Raw genomic sequence first — 20,397 nt, forward strand, 5'->3', positions numbered from 1 at the left:
GTTTCCCGCACTCAAGGCAAGGGATCCCACACCTTCTTCTGAATGTAGCAGGCATTTGCACTCGTACACACATACAATTAAAATAAAAATACAACTTTTTTAAAGAGCTAATGTTGTCCTCTTTTACTAAAACCTTGTCAGAGACCCCCTTCTGTAAGAGATAAAGCAAATTAAAGGCCTAGAACAAGAACAAGTGGTGCTGAGGAGTCTGAAAAGGTTCAGTCAGACCTGGGATATGGGGCTACTTTTGTGACAAAAATAACCTATAAATGTAGTATCTCCCCATTTTCTGGTATGCGCTTATATACATATGAAAGTGCTTGTATTGTTCTCTATTCATGTTGGTAACCAGCCCATCTCACCTGCTCTCAATATGTACTGTTTTCAGTTTCTTAGGCAATAGGTATGTAAATACATGGATGAATGGATTCATGATGTCTCTGGGGCTGGGGCTAACATGGTGTTCCATCTGAGGTGAAGCTGAGATGGGCCTGCTAGAGGGGATCTTATATCACCTTCTAGCCTCACCAAAGCTACCAGCGGATGCTGCAAGCAGGTGGTACCTGCATTAAGCAAATACAGTTGGCACAGCTGCCTCTGATTGCAAAAGACAGAAATTTAGGATTGATTTCTTCCCGGGAGTTGTCCACACTGGGATCCCTTTAAGTAGAGAAGGTTTCTAGCCTACTTACAGTCACTGTGAAGCACAGAATTTGATTTAGCCATAATTTTTTTCAGGGACTACTCATCATGGGGACAGCACAAGAAGTGCAAATTGATTTTATGTTCTCAACTCCTCATGGGTCCCTAATGTTCTACACCTCAATTACCTAACCTCAATGCATTCTGTCTAAGAGAAGTGAAGAGTCGAACTTCTCAAAACCCAAAACTGAACATGTTGGATGTTGTTGCAGCATCTATAATCTCTGTTCTCTGGGAGGGTGAGGAAGTTCAAGGCCAGCCTGGGCTGCATAGCTCTTTAGCTATGTCTGAGATTTGAGTTGAGCTGGTTGCCAAAGCAGGACCCTTCTGGGTGTCTCTCCGGAGACCAGAGCAGAACTGAAATATCAAAAGTCAAACCATACCCAGAGTCACTGAGCCCAGTGACAGTCATCATTTCATAACTTCTGAAAGTCAAGATATTGAAAATTCAATTCACTGGCTCTGTAGTGTTTTACTAGCGAAAATTTCTGTGGTGCTGTGACTTGTAAACAATATTCTCACCCCATTTCCTGTTCTTGTGTTTCTTAGGCAAAGCTTGCATTCCAGAAAGATCTGATGAAGCCTCTGGCCCCAACTTTTCTTTCCTCTCCTCTGGCGGCTGCAGCTGTGTCCTCTGCACTGTCCCTACCACCTCGGCCATCTGCCTCTCTGTTTCAGGCTGCAGCCATCCCTCCTGCCCTGCTGAGGCCTGGCCACGGGCCCATCCGTGCCACTCCTGCCTCCATCCTCTTTGCCCCTTACTAAATACTTGCAGCCCGCAACAGGCCAGGCCAGTGGAAAGGTATAGAAGAAAAGCCCAAAGGATTCAGCAGTGTAAGCTTTGTGTGTGACTGTAAGCACCCCACCCACCCACTTACAAAGTGCAGGCCACCGCCCAGCCCAACCTCCAAAGACAAAAGGAGGCCAGGCTCAAGGGCACTGTTCCCCTACTTCTTGTGCCCCCTCGGTCCTACCCCAGCCAATTGGTGTACCTGAGATATTTAAGTTTCGTGAAAATATATTGATCAAAAAAAAAGAAAGAAAGAAAGAAGGAAAGAAGGAAAGAAAAGAAAACTGACCTCTGTATTCCCATGGATGTGATCTGGCTTAGAAACAAAATGGATTCTCTTCCTGACAGACTTGAACAGTAGACTCTTCCTCGGATGTCTGTAAATAACTCCAGAATCCAAGCGGGCATATTCTAGTGTGGAACAAAAGTCCATCGCAAGTGCTTAATTGTGGATACCATCTTCCCCATGGATCATGGCATTTTTCTCTCTGGTGTACTAGTGTCCACAGGGACTGTGTACTGTTCTAGACCTGAGTACTGTTGTATCCCGTGTAGTACTAGATTGTAACTCTTGTCGAATTAAATTTTTTTTATTGCTGTGTAATTGTTAGGAAGCAAAGTAGCTTTGGAATCCTTTCTCTTTAAGAGAACAAAAGATAATGTATTTTCTTTATTTCATGTTTTATTTGGAGATATTTAAATGAAATAGAAAGCCATATAACATAGCTATAATTACTACCTGTTTGCTATTTTTGTTTTAACTTATTTTTGTAGCACCCTCACTGGTTTGAGTTGCTAAGCAAATGTATACAGAAACAAAAAGAGCTTCCTAATTGCACATTTTTTTTTTGCACCTTCTGTGCATCTGCAAGAAGACAATGAATCCGTGTATTTCTACATAATGATCTTCATTTGAAACTCTTGTTTTTCATTTGTAATGATGCTACATACCTCTGTGGCTCCCTGATGCAATAATGTACAGAAGATATATAATTTATAATTGAACAATCTGTCTTTCTGTTCAGTGACTGCGTCACAGGTCATGTGACTATGCCCTTCTCCCTACCCCCCCAAAAAAAACAACTGATGTTAAGACTGGAATGTTTGTGATATCAGGGGCAAGAGGTATCATAAAACAACACATAGCGTGATCTCTTTTAGAGGGCCTATATCTGCAATGTAAATGGTAAAATGTCTGTGTATTTTTTTAAATGTACCTTTTCAATAAAAGTACAAAAAAAAAATCTGCTGGTGTTTTCTGTGGTATTTTCTCTGAGATCCCTGTAATTTCACATCACCCAATGAGAGATGTCTAATAGGTAGGAGGGCTGCCTCTTACATATTTCACACTTTGCATGCATCCTTAATTTCCGTGTTTGTTCATTGCTGTTCACAGCATTTGTGTGAGGCCAGGCTTTCCCAGCACATTCTCTCTGACTCTCTGGGAAGCTGGGCCAGAGTTGTAATGTCCAAAATGGTAGCAGCCTGTTAAAACCCTGTGACTCTGGTTTCTTAAGACTTTGTGCAGGTCCTCTAAATCCCCAGTTCATCTTTTATCCCTACCAGTGACATTTATGGCTGCCTCCAGTTTCATGCCCCTCCCTGGCCCCTCCCTCCAATCAAGACACTCCATTCTATCACTGTTTGTTCTGATGAGCTATTGATTGCCTCTTTACCAACTAAAATGTAGCCTAAAATAACAACGTATTTTATTACATCAGGATTTCACAGGCCGGTAATTCCAGAGGGCATTTGCCTGGGTTGTACCCTGTTCCCTCAGGCATCATTAGAGTTCCTGTGATCATATTCAGCTAGAAGCTGGGCTGGGCTGGGCAGGACTGGGCTGGGCTGAGCTGGGCAGGGCTGGGTGGTCCAGATAGCTTCACTGGCCTGTCCACCCCTGTGGAAATGACTAGGATGGACTCTACTGAAACAGTCTACCAGAGTGTGTATGTGTAGCCCCCTGTATCTTTCCAGTTGAATTGGATACTTACACAGTGCATTTAACTAACCATACGTTGGTGGCGCACGCCTTTAATCGCAGCACTCTGGAGGCAGAGGCAGAGAGAGGCAGGTGGATCTCTGTGAGTTTGAGACCAGTCTGGTCTACAAGCGCTAGTTCCAGGACAACCTCCAAAGCCACAGAGAAACCCTGTCTTGAAGGGGGAAAAAAGGGCCTAACTAGGAATCAAAGGCTTCCTTATGAATTAGTTCAGAGAGTCCTAGCATGTCACTTATGCCGAAGTCTACTGATCAAGAAAGACACTAAAAAGACACTAAACTCATCCAGATCTAAGGGAGGGCTATTAGACTTCAGTTCTTAATTATAAAGAAGAACAAAGAATATGCCACCATCTTTAGTCTATCACACCCCATTGTAGAATTTTGAGGAAAATGATAACAAAACTATTTTAGATCCTCTGTCTTCAGACCCTGAGCACAAACCCCATTAGTCTTTAAATGGAGACTTGGGTTGGAGTGGGAAGTATATACTTTCTTTAAAACCAAAGCCAGTAGATGGCAGCATGGCTGTGATGGATGCTCAGTAAGTGAAGCAAATGGCTTCTTTCACCAAAGAGTTCATCCAACTGTCTGAAAGATTGTCGGCCTTAACGTCATATGCTTATAAACAGGCTGTGTTTAAAGTGTAATAGAAGTCTGGTTTGGCATTCAGAATTTGGATTTTGTTTTGTTTTACTGTAACCCATTTGAACTCTACCCAACACTAGTTAAACATATGTCGTTTGACCTGGAGACTTGATTGATATATGCCGTACACTGTGAAAGAATTCTGCCTCTGTTTGACACTTCGGAGAACTTTTATTTTTATTCTTCTGGACTTCAGTGGCAGTTGTATTTGATTTACCTTGCCTTGTCCTCTGTCTCATTGAAGCTTATTGCAACCTCGGAAATTTCCAAATGTCAGTATTTAAATAGACCCAGAAACTTATTGATTAGATTTGGAGTTGAGAGCTTTAAACCACCCCAAGGAGGAAGCACAAAAGAATAGCAATTCATTAGAATTCATGCCTCCAAAAGAAGCCGTGAGTAGCTTCAAGCTATGATTTATGAAACACTATTAAGCAGGCCACATCTCATCATCCACTCCGATACTGAGGTGTCAGAGTCGGGCAGCCCCAAGGGAAGACACGCATTTGAACTAATGCCTCTTCATATGTCATTTCTAAAGGAAAGAGATGACGACTGAACTCTGCCAACTGTGCAAGTTTAAAACAAAACAAAACGTATGCTGCGGAGGACTTGAGAGGCTCGGGCAAAAGAACCAGAAGGGCAAGATCAGTTCAAAGTCACAACTCAGCTACATAGTTCCAGGTGCCAGTCTGAGCTACTGGCAACCCTGCCTCAAAAGACAGGACAAAACAACCCACCTCCCCCACCCCTGTCCCCCTCTGCTCTCTCAGACATAGTCCAGCTACAACTGGTCTGCTGAAGGAGAGCCAGATAAAATACTAAATATCTAGTTATATTTGAATTTAAAATAAGATACAAGTAAACCAATATGGTATTTGCCTTTAACATATAATTTCATATGCTATTGCATACAGCGTATGTTTGTCCCATATATAAGTACGGATTATTTGGAACATACTTCTACTAAAAGATTATCTGTTGTTTATCTGAAATCCCAGTTATGCGGCCATCTCCTGCTCTTCTCAGGAGCATCTCTTCTCACCTCAAGTAATGAGTTTTTGTCAAAGCACATTGTGAAATATATTTGCAAATTGGCAGAAGAAGGAACCAGCATTAAGTAAATTAACAGTGCATAGGAACAGTATGGAAGGAAATAGAGATACATGTGCCTTACACTCTAATGTACATTGGTAATCAGTTTGACACAATTTAATTAATGAAAGAAGAAAACAGAAAATATTGTACGAAACTTGTATTTTGTATCAAACACATCACCTTGATTCCCCCCCCCAACTTTTTAATCCTAAAAGCACTCTCACTTTTTCAAGGACGAACAAGATACAGCTATGTAGAATGTTTATCTCAGAAAGTGCTTTAGTTAATGTGTTGAAACAAAGAACAAAGGAAATACAGAGGTTTACTATGCTGAGATTCACAAAGGAGTCAAGAGAATCACTGGAGAGATTGTGTTTGGAATATCATGAGAAGTAGGCACCCATTGAATGGAGATTCACAGGGAAGGAGGGGTAACCAGGATTTCTCCAAGCAAATGAGGTGCATCAAGACACATCCCTACACAAGCATGGCTGTTCAGGAAACAGCCCAGAGGCAGATCTCTCGCCTCTCTGAACCTGCTTTGGGGTTCTTGTCATCTTTGGAAAGCAATAGCTTTGGGGCCCTTGGTGGTTAAGAAGTTGTGTACTGCAAGGGCCAGTTCCTCAAGGGGATGTCCCTCTTTGTCTCCTTCCTCCAAGTAATTGGCTCCGTGGGGAAATGCATCAGGACCGTGACAGTGCAGGTTTTCAGCTATGGAGTGTGACTGGGGAATTGCCCTAATTTCTTTGGCTGAAATTTCTAGGGCCAGAATGACAATATGTTATTCTTCACTCAGCTAAATGCTCAGCATGCATCAAGCCTCTGCTTGTCAGATAGAATTCCTTCTGTGGATGCAGTGGGAATGTCTTCATGTCACTTTCTTCATTTTAAGAAATCACTTATCTACAGACAATTGGACAAGCTTGCCATTAAGCACCTGCTATTCATTTTTATTGTCATGAAAAGGCAGAAATGGAATAAAAGAGAGTTAAATAACAATAGTATATAAGTTTTACTCTATAATACCCAAATTCAAATTCTGGTCACATCATGCACATATTAAGTCTATGATTTTTAAGTCACAAAAGACCTTATATCATTTTCCTAAAGCCTTTTTTTTAATCTCCAGAAAAACATGTGCTATTCAAACAAGATGGTTCAATAAGCAAATAAATTAAGAGGTGAATTTTTTGATAAATTATAACATGCTTTATAAATTTTCATTATGAGTGAAGTCAATTTTTCTCATTCTAATTTCCTAAACTATTGTTAAGGGTTTTCTCATGTTTTATGCCTTTAATGATGACTCTAAGTCAGAGAAAAATATAGCAGTAATGGAAAACAGCAAATTCATTAGTTGTATTTTTATGCTCCTAGTCTCAAAAGTATAATTCATATAAAGTTATCAGTAAGGTAATAAACCAGTATGTCACAGAGCATCCCAGAAAAAAAAAAAGGGTTATAGATTTATTATTTCAAGATTCTACATATTTTTACTTTGCTTTTTGAGAAAGGGTCTCACTCTTAGGCTCAAGCTGACCTTAAACTTGGAGTCATCCCATCTCAGTTCTAATGGTTACACTGAGGAGACCAACCTTTAGATTTGGGCTCTGATGAGGTCCATAAGCAAATGCTTTTCCTTAATTCAGGATTTAGAATACCCTGGGAATCTATTACTTTTGTCCCCTTTGGAAACAAAATCCTACCATAACCACTAGTTTAAAAATAAAAGATAGAAAGCCAGGAATAGTGTGTGATATGGATGGAGACCCAATAAGTCATGAATAGAGATACAGATTTTCTCCAAGACCACAAGTAAGGGGGTATGCTGGGTGTTTATAGAGTTAGGCTCATCCTTCTGTCACAGTCCTAAAAACACAGATCACTAAGTATGGCTTTTAAAACAAGGTCTTTTAAACATTCATAATTATTGCAGATGAAGGAAAGATAGAATGAATTTTTTGATAATTCATGACTGAAAACATTCTAAGTAGTCTGTATGTACACTTATGGAAAGAAAAAAATGTGAAAAATCAAAATTCAAACTAAATTTTAGTCCAAAAACTATATTCACTTGGCATAGTACTTTAAGCAGGTATAGATTCAGTGTCTCCTCTATAAAATGGAATGATGATAATCCTTATCCTGCACATACCAAGATTTATCCTGGGGCTCAAATAAAACAGTTACGATAAGTGCTTAGCCAGTGTTTAGCTATCCTATTACTGGTGTGTCAGATGCTGCACATATCCAAGAAACATGTGAGGCACAGGGAAACTAGCACTCACATTTATTTCTGGTGGCCTCAGGCTTCTCTGGCTCTCCTGTGACTATTTTATGCTATCAGAGGACTGGATTCTGAAGCCAGACACTTGGAGCCATTTGTGGCAGCACAGAAATGGTGAGTTACTTACCAAGGTTCCTGATGAGACCTAGTATGTGGACTATAAAAATGGGAATGTGGATGGAAAAAAGAGTTGTCTATCTTAGTCCCATACAATAGTCACTAAGTGTCAAATATTCATGGGATGGTAAATGGTCAAGAATGGTACTTTCAGATCCTGAAAATAGAGCAGGGAGGTGAGGAAGTGCTGTGAAGAGAAACACATGTAAAGGTCATTTCACTTTAGAGCAGCGGTTCTCATTCTGGGGCGTCAAGAGACCCTTTCACAAGGGTCGCCCATCAGATATCCTGCATATCAGATATTTACATTACAATTCATAACATTAGCAATGTTACAGTGATGGAGCAGCAACAAAAATAACTTTATGGTTGAGGGTCACCACAACAGGAGGAACTGTATTAAAGGGTTGTAGCATTAGGAAGGTTGAGAGCAACAGATCTAGAGTAAGAGCAAATGGAAGACAGGTAGCCCAACTGGTAGGGTTGACACAGTGTGAGGTGAGCAGGTACTAAGGACAATGGTCTGGAAGACTAGGTAGCTCCATAGCAAGAAGAAATGATATTGCAAAGAGAAAGAATGGACTGGAGTATAAAATTGTGAGGGTACTGGTTCACAGCAAACCAGAGCTAAAAATGAGAGGCTAGGTGGGAGAGAGGAAATGCACCTGGGTCATTGGGAAGAGCTGTATGCAGTGTTCAGGATTAACTGCTGGGGCTTGTAGGGATAGGGATGCATTTGCATTTAGGGAGAGCTTTCTGAAAAAACAAAAGTTGGAAGACTTTTTTTTTCAGACTAGAGATAGTCCTAAGGCATGAATGAGGATGGCCTGTCCTAGGATCTCAGCTACAAGAACAATAAAGCGATCTGGACAGCAAAGATCACCATTGAAAAGCCACGTGGCAAAGTGCTCTACACTTTAAGCATCCCAAGAGCAAGAAGTCCTGGGACCTGATACAAGGTAGAGCCTTAATTCCCAGAGTTCACTTCTCACCAGGGTATCCACTGTGATACCTTGCCCTAGTAAATCCTCAGGAATGAATGTACACCAGGAGCAAGATCAGAGATGCCTATATAGTTCTAAATAGTCCCAGATCATGATGTTCTGAGCCCTGGTTTTCTCTTTTCCACGTGTATCGGTTTTCTTAGTGTCAAATAGCAAAGTAGTCACTTCTCATCCTCTGTGTTTTTATGAATGGCAAATCCAGAAAAGCAAGACTATGGAAAATGTGTGTAAAGTAGTAGTACTCCTGGGGTAGCTGGAGGGGTGCTCCCAAGGAGAGCGAGCTCCATTCTTACCCTCATTGATGTCTGTTTTAGCTATTCAACAGAATTCTTTCCCTTTCTTAGCTTCAGGTGCTCCACAGTATTAGTAAGTGGAGGATGTCACAGAAATTATTTCTGGAATTGTGTCCTAAATCACTCTTCTAATATAAGAATACATAGCAACCTCCTTAATTCATTTTGCAAACTAGAATGTGCCAGGCACTTATAACATTAAAATTAAAACAAACAAACCAAAAAAGCTATCTGGCCCTGAGGAAGTAACTAATACCTTCAAAGAAAACAAAGCCAATTACTTGGTGCAGTGGGTTCCCTTTTTATTTTATGTATATTTCCTGTTTGTTTTAACACGGGTTGATTGTTCTGATTTGGTTTAATACCGTTTGGTTCACAGAGATGAGTTTAATCTTAGCTCTCAACCTTCTTGGCATTTTCAGAAAATATGAAAACCGAATCTCACCACCAGGTCAGTTGAGTCAGCATCTCAGAAGGTGAACCTGATGTGGACAAAAAAAAAAAAAAAAAAAAAAAAAATCAACTCTTCAGGAGCCTCTGAGCAGATGAATAACCATCTAAGGCTCCATTGCCCATTACTCAGAGATGAAGAGTGACCCCAAAGGTGATACCAAGGAGAGTTTGAACTCAAGATCATTTCTATTTGAGGGCAGAATATGTCTTCTAGGCTAAGTTGGGGCAGGGAAGTAGACCAGCTTTCTAGGTGTGAGCATGGCAGGAGGAGGAAGATACTCTGGTTAAATGATGCCTTGCTTTTCCTCAGGTTATCTAGTTCCCCCATGTGTGTTGCTCTAGACCATGTGAGCTGACATCTGGCCCTGCGATCATGAGGACTGGAGGAGAAGAACATTGTCATTTATTACCAAACCTCTGGTGGAAGGCAGTAAACTCTAGAAGTTAATTTTCTAAAATTAGCTAAATATAAAATCCCCAAGTGACAATGTAATCTGATCAACCTCTGATGCTAGAACAATTTTTTAAAATCATTTAAAACCTCAACATCTACAGTCGTATGGCTGGTCCCCAAAATCAGTTTAGGGAGTTGACAAATGTTAAATTCAGGCTGATGGCTTCTGGATCTCATAGTGGCATTTGAGGACATTAGTTGACTTTACCACATGTCTAACTAACATGAGTCATAACAATCATAACCTGCTCTGAATCCTGCCACAAGTTATCCTACTGTCAATCTCTGTGATATTCTATCAAGGATTCCACTTACTGCCCTGCAAAATGCAAACCCCTTTAACCAGTGGTTCTCAAACATAGCTTAGAACAAACTGAGGTACCTCCTAAAAACACACATGCCTGTGACAGATTTAACTCATGGGGAGAGTGTTAACACGTAGCTCACTTTGTGCTAAGCATGCAGTGAGATCCGGAGCTCAATTATCAGCACTCCAAAAACTAGAACAATTCAAGTTGACCACCATGGCAGAACAATGCGAATCCCCTGGTGCTTTTGAAGCACAGCCAGAGATACTAGAAATTGGAGTTTTTGAGAGCAACTTCAACTGTTCTTCTCTCTTCAGTTAAGCATAACCCGGGGTTCCAGGGTCCCAGACAAATCAATAGCCAGCAAAGCAACTCTGGGCTGGTGACTTCCAGGTTCTCTGTCTCATGAATTCGAAGGATGACATACATAAGCAAAGGGGAGGTAAGTTTAGAAGGAACTGGGAGCTTAAGAGAAGATGGATTACCAACGAACCCAGAAACTTTTTTACAAGACTCCTGGCAAAAACTGGGGCATGGGGAGTTGAGTGAGCTGGTTCATCTAGCTGACCCATGCATGAATTGTCCAGGTGCCTCTTGGTTTTGACCATATCCTTGTGAGGACTTTCCAGGCAGAAGTGCTCATTTAGGGGAGGAGAGACAGCAAAGCAGTCTTCCCTCCCAGCCTCTGGCAAGGACAGAACTGCCCACAGAAGCAAGGACATTTCCTGCCTCTGGCCAAGGAGAAGTGTTCAAATGTCTCACATTTTCCAGTCCTTATCTTAAAATTGCCTGACTAGTTTTATCACAGGAAGGCTACTGGAGGCTTGCAGGCTGAGCCCTTCAAATCACTTTTCTGCTTTGTCAATGCTAGTTTCTGACAGTGTTTCCCAGCCACTCCATGCTCCAGACATGTGACAAACAGACCAGTATTGGGCACTGTTCTATGGTTGGAGAGAGTCTGAGTCAGATCATCACTTAGGAAAAAGGTCTTTAATAATCTCAGCCATACAGCTGAGGTATGAAGGAGAAGAGAGGGAGTGGAGGGGAGAGAAATGCAGAGGAATGGGTTGGCTCAGGAGAGAGCTAACAAAAATATTACTCTTCAGATATGAGCTTTGAAATCCCAGGAAGCCATGCTTGGACCTTGAAGAGGGACAGCATTGAAAAGGAGCAGCATAGTCTATGAGACAACATGGTGGAGCCTTAAAGGGAAGAAGAGACTTCCCTTTAGAAACTGGAGCAGAGCATCATTGGAAGTAACAGAGACAGTCCTCATGGGCAGAATGATGAAGGTGGCTTGAAGAACAGTCAGAGAAATCCCCACAGCAAAGGATGTGTTGGGGAGCTATGTACCATGTGATTTAATTCAACACAGCCACCATCACAAGAGCATGCAGGTAAGGAGTAGGACAATGAATTAGAAGCTGTAAACCCCAATACAACTTCGGTACAGAGAGCTGCAGGAGTTTGGGGTGGGGGTTGGCCTGATTTCTTCAGGCTGTGAGATCAGTTAGAACTACCAGCATCTTAAGAGCAGACCCATGCTCATAGCCTGGAGCCCAGGGTAGGACAGCAGAGCCATGCTTAGACAGTGTCTTGTGGGGAGGGGAGTTAAGCAAGAACAGGAGAGCAGGTTGTGTGTGTGTGTGTGTGTGTGTGTGTGTGTGTGTGTGTGTGTGTGTGTGTGTGTGTAAATATATCTCCTTTCTTATTCCTTCTTTTAAATTTTGTTCTCCAAATACAAATGCTTGCCAAAGGGTCTTCTCATTTAGAGGCCTCAGCTGAGTAATTCCTATCTTGTGCTGTAATGTATCTCAGAGAGCTGTATGGTAACTCCCCTTCCTGCATGTGATACTTTTTAAAAACAAATATGAAAACATACATCACATGGAGCCACACCAGGAACACATTAGGCAGACGCCAGGGTCACAGACCTTGTGACCAAATTTGCCATTGAAGATAGAAGCCAAGAGGAAATGAAAGTGCCCTGCAGGTGTTTCCATCCCCTCGTACCCAGAAGCCAAGCCCATCTGTGAGTGCCACCCTGTCAGGGAGGGGAGAAGGTTTTAAGCCAAGAAAGCCCTGGCTGTGAACTGCCCAGGTCCCTTTGTAGGCAGATCTGCTCTGGGAGCTCCAAGAGCCTACAGCTGGGGGCTGGAGGACTGACTGGCCAGAGGCTGAGGCACTGAGACAGACATCTGCCAATGTCTCCTGTGTCCCTGCTCAGTGCTCTATGCTGATTTTACACAATCTACTGTGCCCACTGTCTGCAGAATTAGGTAACATAGCACTCATTAAAAGCAAATGCAGTCAGTAGTGAAGTTAAGTTATTAGGCAAAGCTGCTTGGACTTGACAATTTAGACTAAGTCAAATCCTCAGGGCAAGACCAACTTGGCATTTAGGAAGACCTGAAGCCATTTTCACCCAGCAGGGGATGGACACTGCTTGCACTGCAAGGTCTCTGCTGCTGGGAAGCCTGCCTTCCCACACAGCTCCCTTCTAAGGACAGTTCAATCAATAAAGGGACCAGTCTGGAGCAGTGGCAAATGTGTTTGGCTCTAATATAAAGTCAGCATGAAACCTTGATTCAGCCTGTGCCCGATGTATTGCAGGTTTCCTCTCCTCCTCCTGAGAGCAGATGGGAACCCTGGCAACAAACGCAGCCAAAGGAAGAAGCAAGCATGCGTTTTTTCTGCCCCTACATGTAAGTGGAGAGAAGTTTCCTGCCGTTTCCAGAGATGTCTGAAATGAAATGGGGTGTTCTAAGACACACAGACAAACGGGCCATTTAATTAACCAAGCCACATTGAAGCAAGCGTTAGAAAAACACAGAAGCTAATATCAACCAATATAAGTTAGACAAGTCCAAGGTACCTCGGCAGAGAAGATACTTTCCCCACTTTCACCAGGTCACCCCTCCTTACCACCCCTCCGGAGAGGTGACCTCCCCAGTCAAGGACATTCCCATCCTTCAAACCAGTGTCCCCTGAAGTTCATTTTCAGAGGGCTTGTGTGAATTGTGTCTCTGAATCCCAAGATGTCACTATCTCAATTTCTTTTGCCTCACACATAGCTTCCATGACTTAGTAAATTCCTGCAGACTTGAATGTGAGGTTCATGAAGATGAAATGGCACATCTTATTTGGTTATTTTACCTGCTCCCAGGCCATGCAGATAGGCAATAAAATTAATTAAATCAACACTCTCCATTACCACTCCTATTTCTCCCAGAAGTTGTCATTCTCTCTAAGAAAAAGAATGTCTTTTCCCCAAGGCTGTTTTAAATGGTAATACAACCTCTGCTACAAATGCAGGCAGACTGCAGGAAGATATGCAAACTTGCCTTTTCTTGATTTAATTAAACTCCTGTAGCAAGGGTGTCTCTTGAAGCCATGTCTTCTCATGGGTTCAGGTGTACTGGAGTATTTTTGTTGAACCTGGGGAGGAGGAGTTGATTTCCAAGGAGAAGCAAATGGACTTCTCTCATCCACGTCTGCTCCAAAACCCAGAGGCCCACAGAGGCCCCTGCAAGTGAGAAGAGCTAAAGGCTCAGCTGCTTACCCCAAGGAGAAAGCCTCAGGACAGGGGTGGGGGTCCCTAAGAATCCATGGAAGTTTTGGGCTATCTCCACAGAAAGATGTTCTTAGCACTACATTTCCTATACATGTCAGGGATATCCCCAGAGAAGTCTATCTGTAGGTCACCACCCATGGCTCAAGGAAGCATGTCCCAGAGAGTTCCTGATTCTTGGGAGCTGACTAGAAATAGCATAGCATTCCCCTACCCTGTCCTTCTGTCTCCAGCACAGTGGCCTGGATGCAAGGTTGGTCCCATGTAAGGAAGAAGCCAATGCTCTCAACCCTCTGGATGTCCTATGACACTTCCCAATGTCTGGATTTCATTTCAACAGGTAAACTTTAGTTTCTCACATTGCAGGTCAGGCACTTGCCTCGAGCCATCAGCACAGTTCAGCATTGGGTAAGTTCTGGTGCCATGGAGGTGGGACACACAAGGAACACCTGTGGGAAAATGCATCAAAAACCTGGGAGCAGGAGGGTTAAACCAGTGACGGTGACAAAGCACCTACTTTGTGTGTGATGTTGTATGGCATTTTGTTTTTTCTTTATTCCCCCTCTGGGCATAACATGATGCCATTTTGGACTTTCCCTCCAGTATCCATGGCAACCAGAACAGCAAACACAGTGGGTATACAGGTCTGTGGTAACGGTATGAAGCTATTAACACTCCCTAGATGAAGGAGAGACTCAGGAAAGCCTCACCTGAGATTCTCGCTATTGTGCCTGCAATATTCTTCCAGTTGTAAGCGATCTCAGGAGACAGTAGAGTGTACAGGAAGTGGAAGGTTAATTGAAACTGCAACTGCATAATGCGGTTTCCACGAGGTCATCACTCATGATGGGTGAGACTTTGCATTGATGCCACTCGTTGTCTCCGACATTCCTGTATGTAATCCTTCACTTGTGTTCTTTAAGAAAGCCCAAGAAATGCACTGGTTTCACCAAGTTGAACTTTGATGAATTCTCACTTTGGTCTGTCGTCAACAGCCATTTGGGATAAGTAGCTACTATTTGCTTGTTCCCAGGGAAAGGTAAAGTAACACACAACCTTCCGTACAGGCTGGTGAGGCACAGGGATGCCTCGATAAACCTAGTAACTGTCAGCTGGGGTTGAGATCAGACTATTCCCTGCACTAAGTGCACATTTCATAAAACTTGTTTTTTTGAGGTTGTACAGTGCCCCAGAGGACTGCATTTCACAAGCACCTTTTGACTTCATTTTGAGGGAGAAGGATGATTGCAGCCCCTTCATGGAGCCAAAAACACCATGCCTGTGTCAGGAACCACCATCCAGCACAGATTGATAAGTGACTTATATCTGGGAGCACAAATGCAGCACCCCCTGTTTTGCTGGAGTAATTAGAGGCTGGGGGAACACTGGAATATTAAAATCTTGTAAGGAAAACCAAGCTGAGAACTTATCAGACACAAGAGACCAAGGAAAGGTACAACCTCCTTACCTAGCCCCTGTAAAATGATGGGCACCCAACACTATTATGCTGTGGCCCATTTGATATTTTGTGTGTGTCAAGGACAGAGGACTGTCCCTGATGCTTCTTCTCAGCTTTGTACTCACTGTTGGTATCATCTACTCACTACCTGTCCATCCACCCATTCACCCATCTAGACCTGACCCACCATTTCCTGCTCTTGGACCCTGATTTGATGATTTCCACCTGGCATCTGGAACTCTGGTCTCAAACCAGCAGTTCCCTCTCAGCATGACCTGATTAGTCCTCAACACAGACTCTCAGCCCAATTGCAAGATCTCTTGAACCTTGCTGCAGCCTCTTTAACTTGTATTATTATGTAAACCACACATATGCATACCCATATATTTACTATGGGACATGTGATATGAAAGTTGATATTAGTAATGAAGATTAGAATTCAAGAACCAGCATTTACCAGAACCCCAAGGTAGGTGGGAATTTGCCAGATTTCTGTTCCTAAAGCTACAGATTCTTGTGAGTCTATTGTGACTCAACAAATTCTGACACTGTGGAAAGAAACCAATATTCTCATCCCTGTCGCTGGCATGGTATTCTCAGGGCAGAGGAGCCACTGCTGTTGAGAGAGCTGGTTTGATGCAAGGAGTGAATTTTAGATGGAATGTGTTCTCTCCTTACTCGGGCTCCAGCTTGCAGCCAATAGGAAGGTGCGAGTCTGAGAAATGAAAGGGTGTGTTATGTTTATAACACTTTCAGAACAGGCTGATGGACTAGGATAGTATACAGCTTTGCTGCAAGAAACTCTTGACTTGGGACTTAGGAGGCCTGGCGCCAACTCAAAACCAGGAACTGCAGAGATGGAAGGGATCTTTGTTTCCAAAGTCCCGCTACTCCAGTGGGTTTCCTCTGTCTTGAGTTTGCCTCCCCCCACATCTGTGGACCTCAAATATCTCACAACAGAGCCATAGGCTGCCAGGGTGAGGAGCACTGCTGTGACCTAACAGCACTCTATGTAAAGCCACAGTTTAGCCCAAGATACAGGAGCGTGTCTGGAGTAAAGGATGAGACCTTCAGGTCTGCTTATCCAACTGAACTTGTTAAAGTACCTTTCTTTTTAGAATTGTCACAGTGATTAAAATATAAACACCACAAATACTCTTGGAGTTTCATCTCTCAAGGCATCGTCCAGGAGGCAATGTGGGCTGGGTGCATGATGTGCAGTTAGTGTCAGAGCCTGATGGGAAAGTGAGGGGTGATGGGAGGTAGTAAAGATGTATACAGATGTTCACCGAAGTACATGTATGAGGAAACCACATTCATTTATTGGAGTTTTGGAAATAAATGGGCCACAAAATGCAGAGAATTGCTACTGTTTACTTCTAGGTTCATTTTTGTAGCTTCTACTACCACTTACTATGATTTTCTTTATGAAGACATTGGCAAGGATTTATATTAGTCTCTATGGCACTTATGTAATGGAAGGGATAGTGGAAGGGCACTGATCAGATTAATGTTTGTAGTTAAAGACTATCCTGATGCAAACTGCCTCCGTCTTCAGGAATTCTGCTGGGCATGCTCACAAGAGATCATCACAGCCAGGCCTACTGACTACCTTCCTTCATAGAGGGCAGAAGCGGTAGGGTCCTGGGACCCTTACTTCAATATCCCGTCACCCCTCCTAATGAGTCATATGCAACCCTGCCCTAATTACACCTGGTCCTCAAGGAGGAGCCAGAGGATATGGGTACATCTGCACAGCCATAGGGAAGCAATCATCCTCACTGGGTGCATACCTTCCAAAGTCATCCATGCTCCTGCCTGTAATTGTTACTCATTGCTCTGTAAGTAAGCTTAATAAACTCACTGGTTCTGGTCTTTGGTTTCTATGGCTGTGATAAGGCACAATGATCAAAAACAACTTGGAGAGGAAAGGGTTTATTTCCCTTATACTACCATCCCACAGTTCTTTAACAAAGGAAATAAAGGCAACTCAGACAGACGCTAATGCAGAAGCAATGTGGGATGCTGCTTCCTAGCTTGTTCCTCATGGTTTGCTCAGCCTGCTTGCTTGTTTGTTTGGTTTTTCAATTTTTTCTCTTATTGAAAAGATTCTCTTCTCATACAATATATCCTGATTATAGTTTCCCCTCCTCTACTTCTCCCAGTTCCTCCCCACCCCTCCAGATCCACTCCCTTTCTGTTTCTCGTTAAAAAAAGAACAGGCATCTAAGAGATAACAACCAAACATGACAAAATAAAATATAATACAATGATGCAGAAACTATCATATCAAAGTTAGACATGGCAATCCAACAGTAAGAGAAGAGTCCCAAGAGCAGGCATAGGAGTAAGAGACCCTCTTGTTCTTGTGGTCAGGAGTCCCATAAAATACTAAACTAATAGCTATAATGTATAACAGAGGACCTGGTGCAGACCCATGCAGGCCCTGTGCTTGCTGCCTCAGTCTCTGTGATCTCTAATGTGCCTTGCTTAGTTGATTCAGAGGGCTGTGTTCTCCATCCCCTCTGGCTCTTACAATCTTTCAACTTCCTCTTCTGAGGGAATCCCTGAGCTCTGAAGGGAGGGACTTGATGGAGATCTCCAATTTAGGCTCTCTCTCCACATAATGTATGGTTGTGGGTCTCTGCATCTGCTCCCACCTGTTTCTGGAGGAAGCCTCTCTGATGATGACTGGATATGGCACTCATCTATGAATATGGCAGAATATCCTTAGGAGTCATGTTATTGATACTTTTTTTCAGACCAATAGTGTTTAGTTTTACCTTAGGTCACTGCGCTATCTCTTCTCTGGTTCTCTGTCACTCATCACCCAAGCAGTGTTTGGCATGGGTTGGGTCTTAAATCAAATCAGACATTGGCTGGCCACTGCCACAAATTCAGCCTGCTTTCTTATAGAGCCCAGGGCCAGCATCCCAGGGGTAACCCCACCCAGAATGGGCTGGGTCCTTCCCCCATAAACTATTAATTTAAAAACATGCCTTACAGCTCCATCATTTGGAGGCATTTTCTCAATTGAAGGTCCCTCCCTTCAGATAACTGTAGCTTGTGTCAACGACATAAAACTAGCCAGCACAATTTCTTTAGGGTGATGGGATTACACCTCAGTTTGTAGGTTTGTTGTTAAGACCTTAGGAGGAGGGGCAAGTGTTGTTTACATCTCTGCCAGGGAAGGAATTTTAGCAATGATACCTAAATAGAGCAAATTTGCATCTGTTGTCTCTCACCTGTGAACTGAGCAAGTTAGATGGTCTTTCCTATTCTCATTGGTATGAAATGAAGAACCCAGCAAGATTATCTCTGATGTGCCTCCTGAAAAAAAAAAAAAAGAAAGAAAAAAAAAAGCTGCTATGGATGCTACGAATCATACACACAGAGCCATAGGACCTTGATTTTGTGTGACTTTTTGATTTTTAGAAGCACATACTCTTAGTCTAGGTCAACACTAAGAGCACAGGCTCTAGAGGCAAATTGCCTTCCTCAGTTCAATTCCTGGTTCTACAACATGCTGTGTAACCATAAGCAAAATAGAAACTTCTCTGTGCATGCATGTTTTAATCGATACAATGACATATCGAGAGAAGCAGGAGCAGAGCATATTGGAAACTGACAATAGCAGGGTTATAAGGAGAATGAGTAGCTGGGGTGAGAGAAGCCCTTGAGCTGAAGGAAGTTTGGCTGCTGGTGGGATGAGGTGATGAGAAAGACTAGGATGCTGGCATCAGCTTGGAAATGTGTAACAGATACTTGGGACACTGAGAATATATATATATATATATATATATATATATATATATATTTATTTATTTGAAATTTAATCCATATCTGGATCAGTGCTACTTTTTGATTTTCTCCTTTGCTGTTTTCACATATATCTTTCGGTTGTGTTGTCTCTTGTGGAATTAATGTGGTTAACAAATTTGAGTTGGTGATAGCCAACCTCTGCACATCTATTAGCTGTAGCTGAGAGATACAGTTTGAAGTTCATACCCATTGAGGTATCATCAGTCTACAGCTTTCTTTGATTTGTTTTGTTCATAAATAGTATGTAGCCTATATATGGAACAGAGCCCTTTTTCTAGTAGCTGGCACATAAGATGACATTTGAAGGGTGCTAAGACCTGTGCATTTCAAACGGCTTCTACTACCCGGCACATCCTGCTGCCAACATCAGCTATTCCATCTTCTCCATGCTCTGGATAACCCACTAGACTGCAATGACCAAGCTGTACCCACTGTTCAGGGCAATTGGAAGGTACTGCTTCCAGAAGGGTGACTGATCTGTGGAACTCACACATACAAGTTTATGTCCCAAAGCCTTTTCAATTCAATTTCAATATTTTCATGTGTACCTAGGGGTCTAGGTAATGTTTTCACCATTTAGAACTGAGCTGGGGAGAGAGGGAGAAAGAGCTGACATTCATCTTCTGCTGAACAGCCAGTAACCATCCAGTAGGGTCTCTACTGGGGCTCAACATAGAAGACCTTTATAATTTAGCTTCAGCTTCACTTCCTTCTCCATCCCTTGAAGGGTAGAAATTGAGTTTATACCTTCTGGATCCCAGAGTCACTGTCATGCTGAAGGATGTGTAAGTTATTATTCATCTTACAGTGTGTTTTAGAACTTGTCAGGTGCATTACACAGCTAGTAGAAGGGAACAGTGTTTGGATTATCAGCAAGTCCAATGACAATGAGAAGGCAGTGCAGCAACACTGTGGAGAGAACAAAGACTTAACTCCCAGCTCTGCGTCTTTCCCAGGACCCACCCACATCCTCCTCCTTGACTTTCTGAGTATCTGTGTTCCATCCCATCCAAAATCCCCATTTTGCCTTGTCTTGTCCAGAGTCATTTTATTGTTTCCAACCTAGGATCTCGTAATTGATATGACGCTTCAGACATATAAGAGCAAAATAGGTTTTTCCCCCTGTTTTCATGAAGCTCCAATATGTTAAAATGTCTGTTGCATGCTGTGGCAGTGCCACAGTAAGTAAAAACACAGGCTCTTCTTGGCTCTCCTCCTGGCTCCATGACTTCCTATAAACTGAGGGCAGAATGCTAATTAGGTATCTCTGGCCCTCCATGTTTCCATTTGATTTTAACAGCTTTTATGTCCCAGATTTGAGAAAGATGTACAATGAGCAAGTATTTATCTTCATGAGAATTTATGCAGAGTCTAGAACTTAATAAATTCC

General features: G+C 42.6%; 1 protein-coding gene across 1 annotated transcript in view; it reads left to right on the forward strand.

The window, feature by feature from the left end:
- Znf385b (zinc finger protein 385B) overlaps nt 1-2,720 on the forward strand; it is a 298,652-nt gene extending 295,932 nt beyond the window's left edge. The window contains exon 9 of the mRNA XM_027420092.2: nt 1,252-2,720. Within this exon, the coding sequence (XP_027275893.1) occupies nt 1,252-1,467 (216 nt within the window). The 3' untranslated portion in view covers nt 1,468-2,720. The remainder of the gene's footprint in view (nt 1-1,251) is intronic.
- Nucleotides 2,721-20,397: the final 17,677 nt, after the last annotated feature.

This window comes from Cricetulus griseus, chromosome 6 (genome assembly GCF_003668045.3).
Source record: "Cricetulus griseus strain 17A/GY chromosome 6, alternate assembly CriGri-PICRH-1.0, whole genome shotgun sequence".
Taxonomy (NCBI): Eukaryota; Metazoa; Chordata; class Mammalia; order Rodentia; family Cricetidae; genus Cricetulus; species Cricetulus griseus.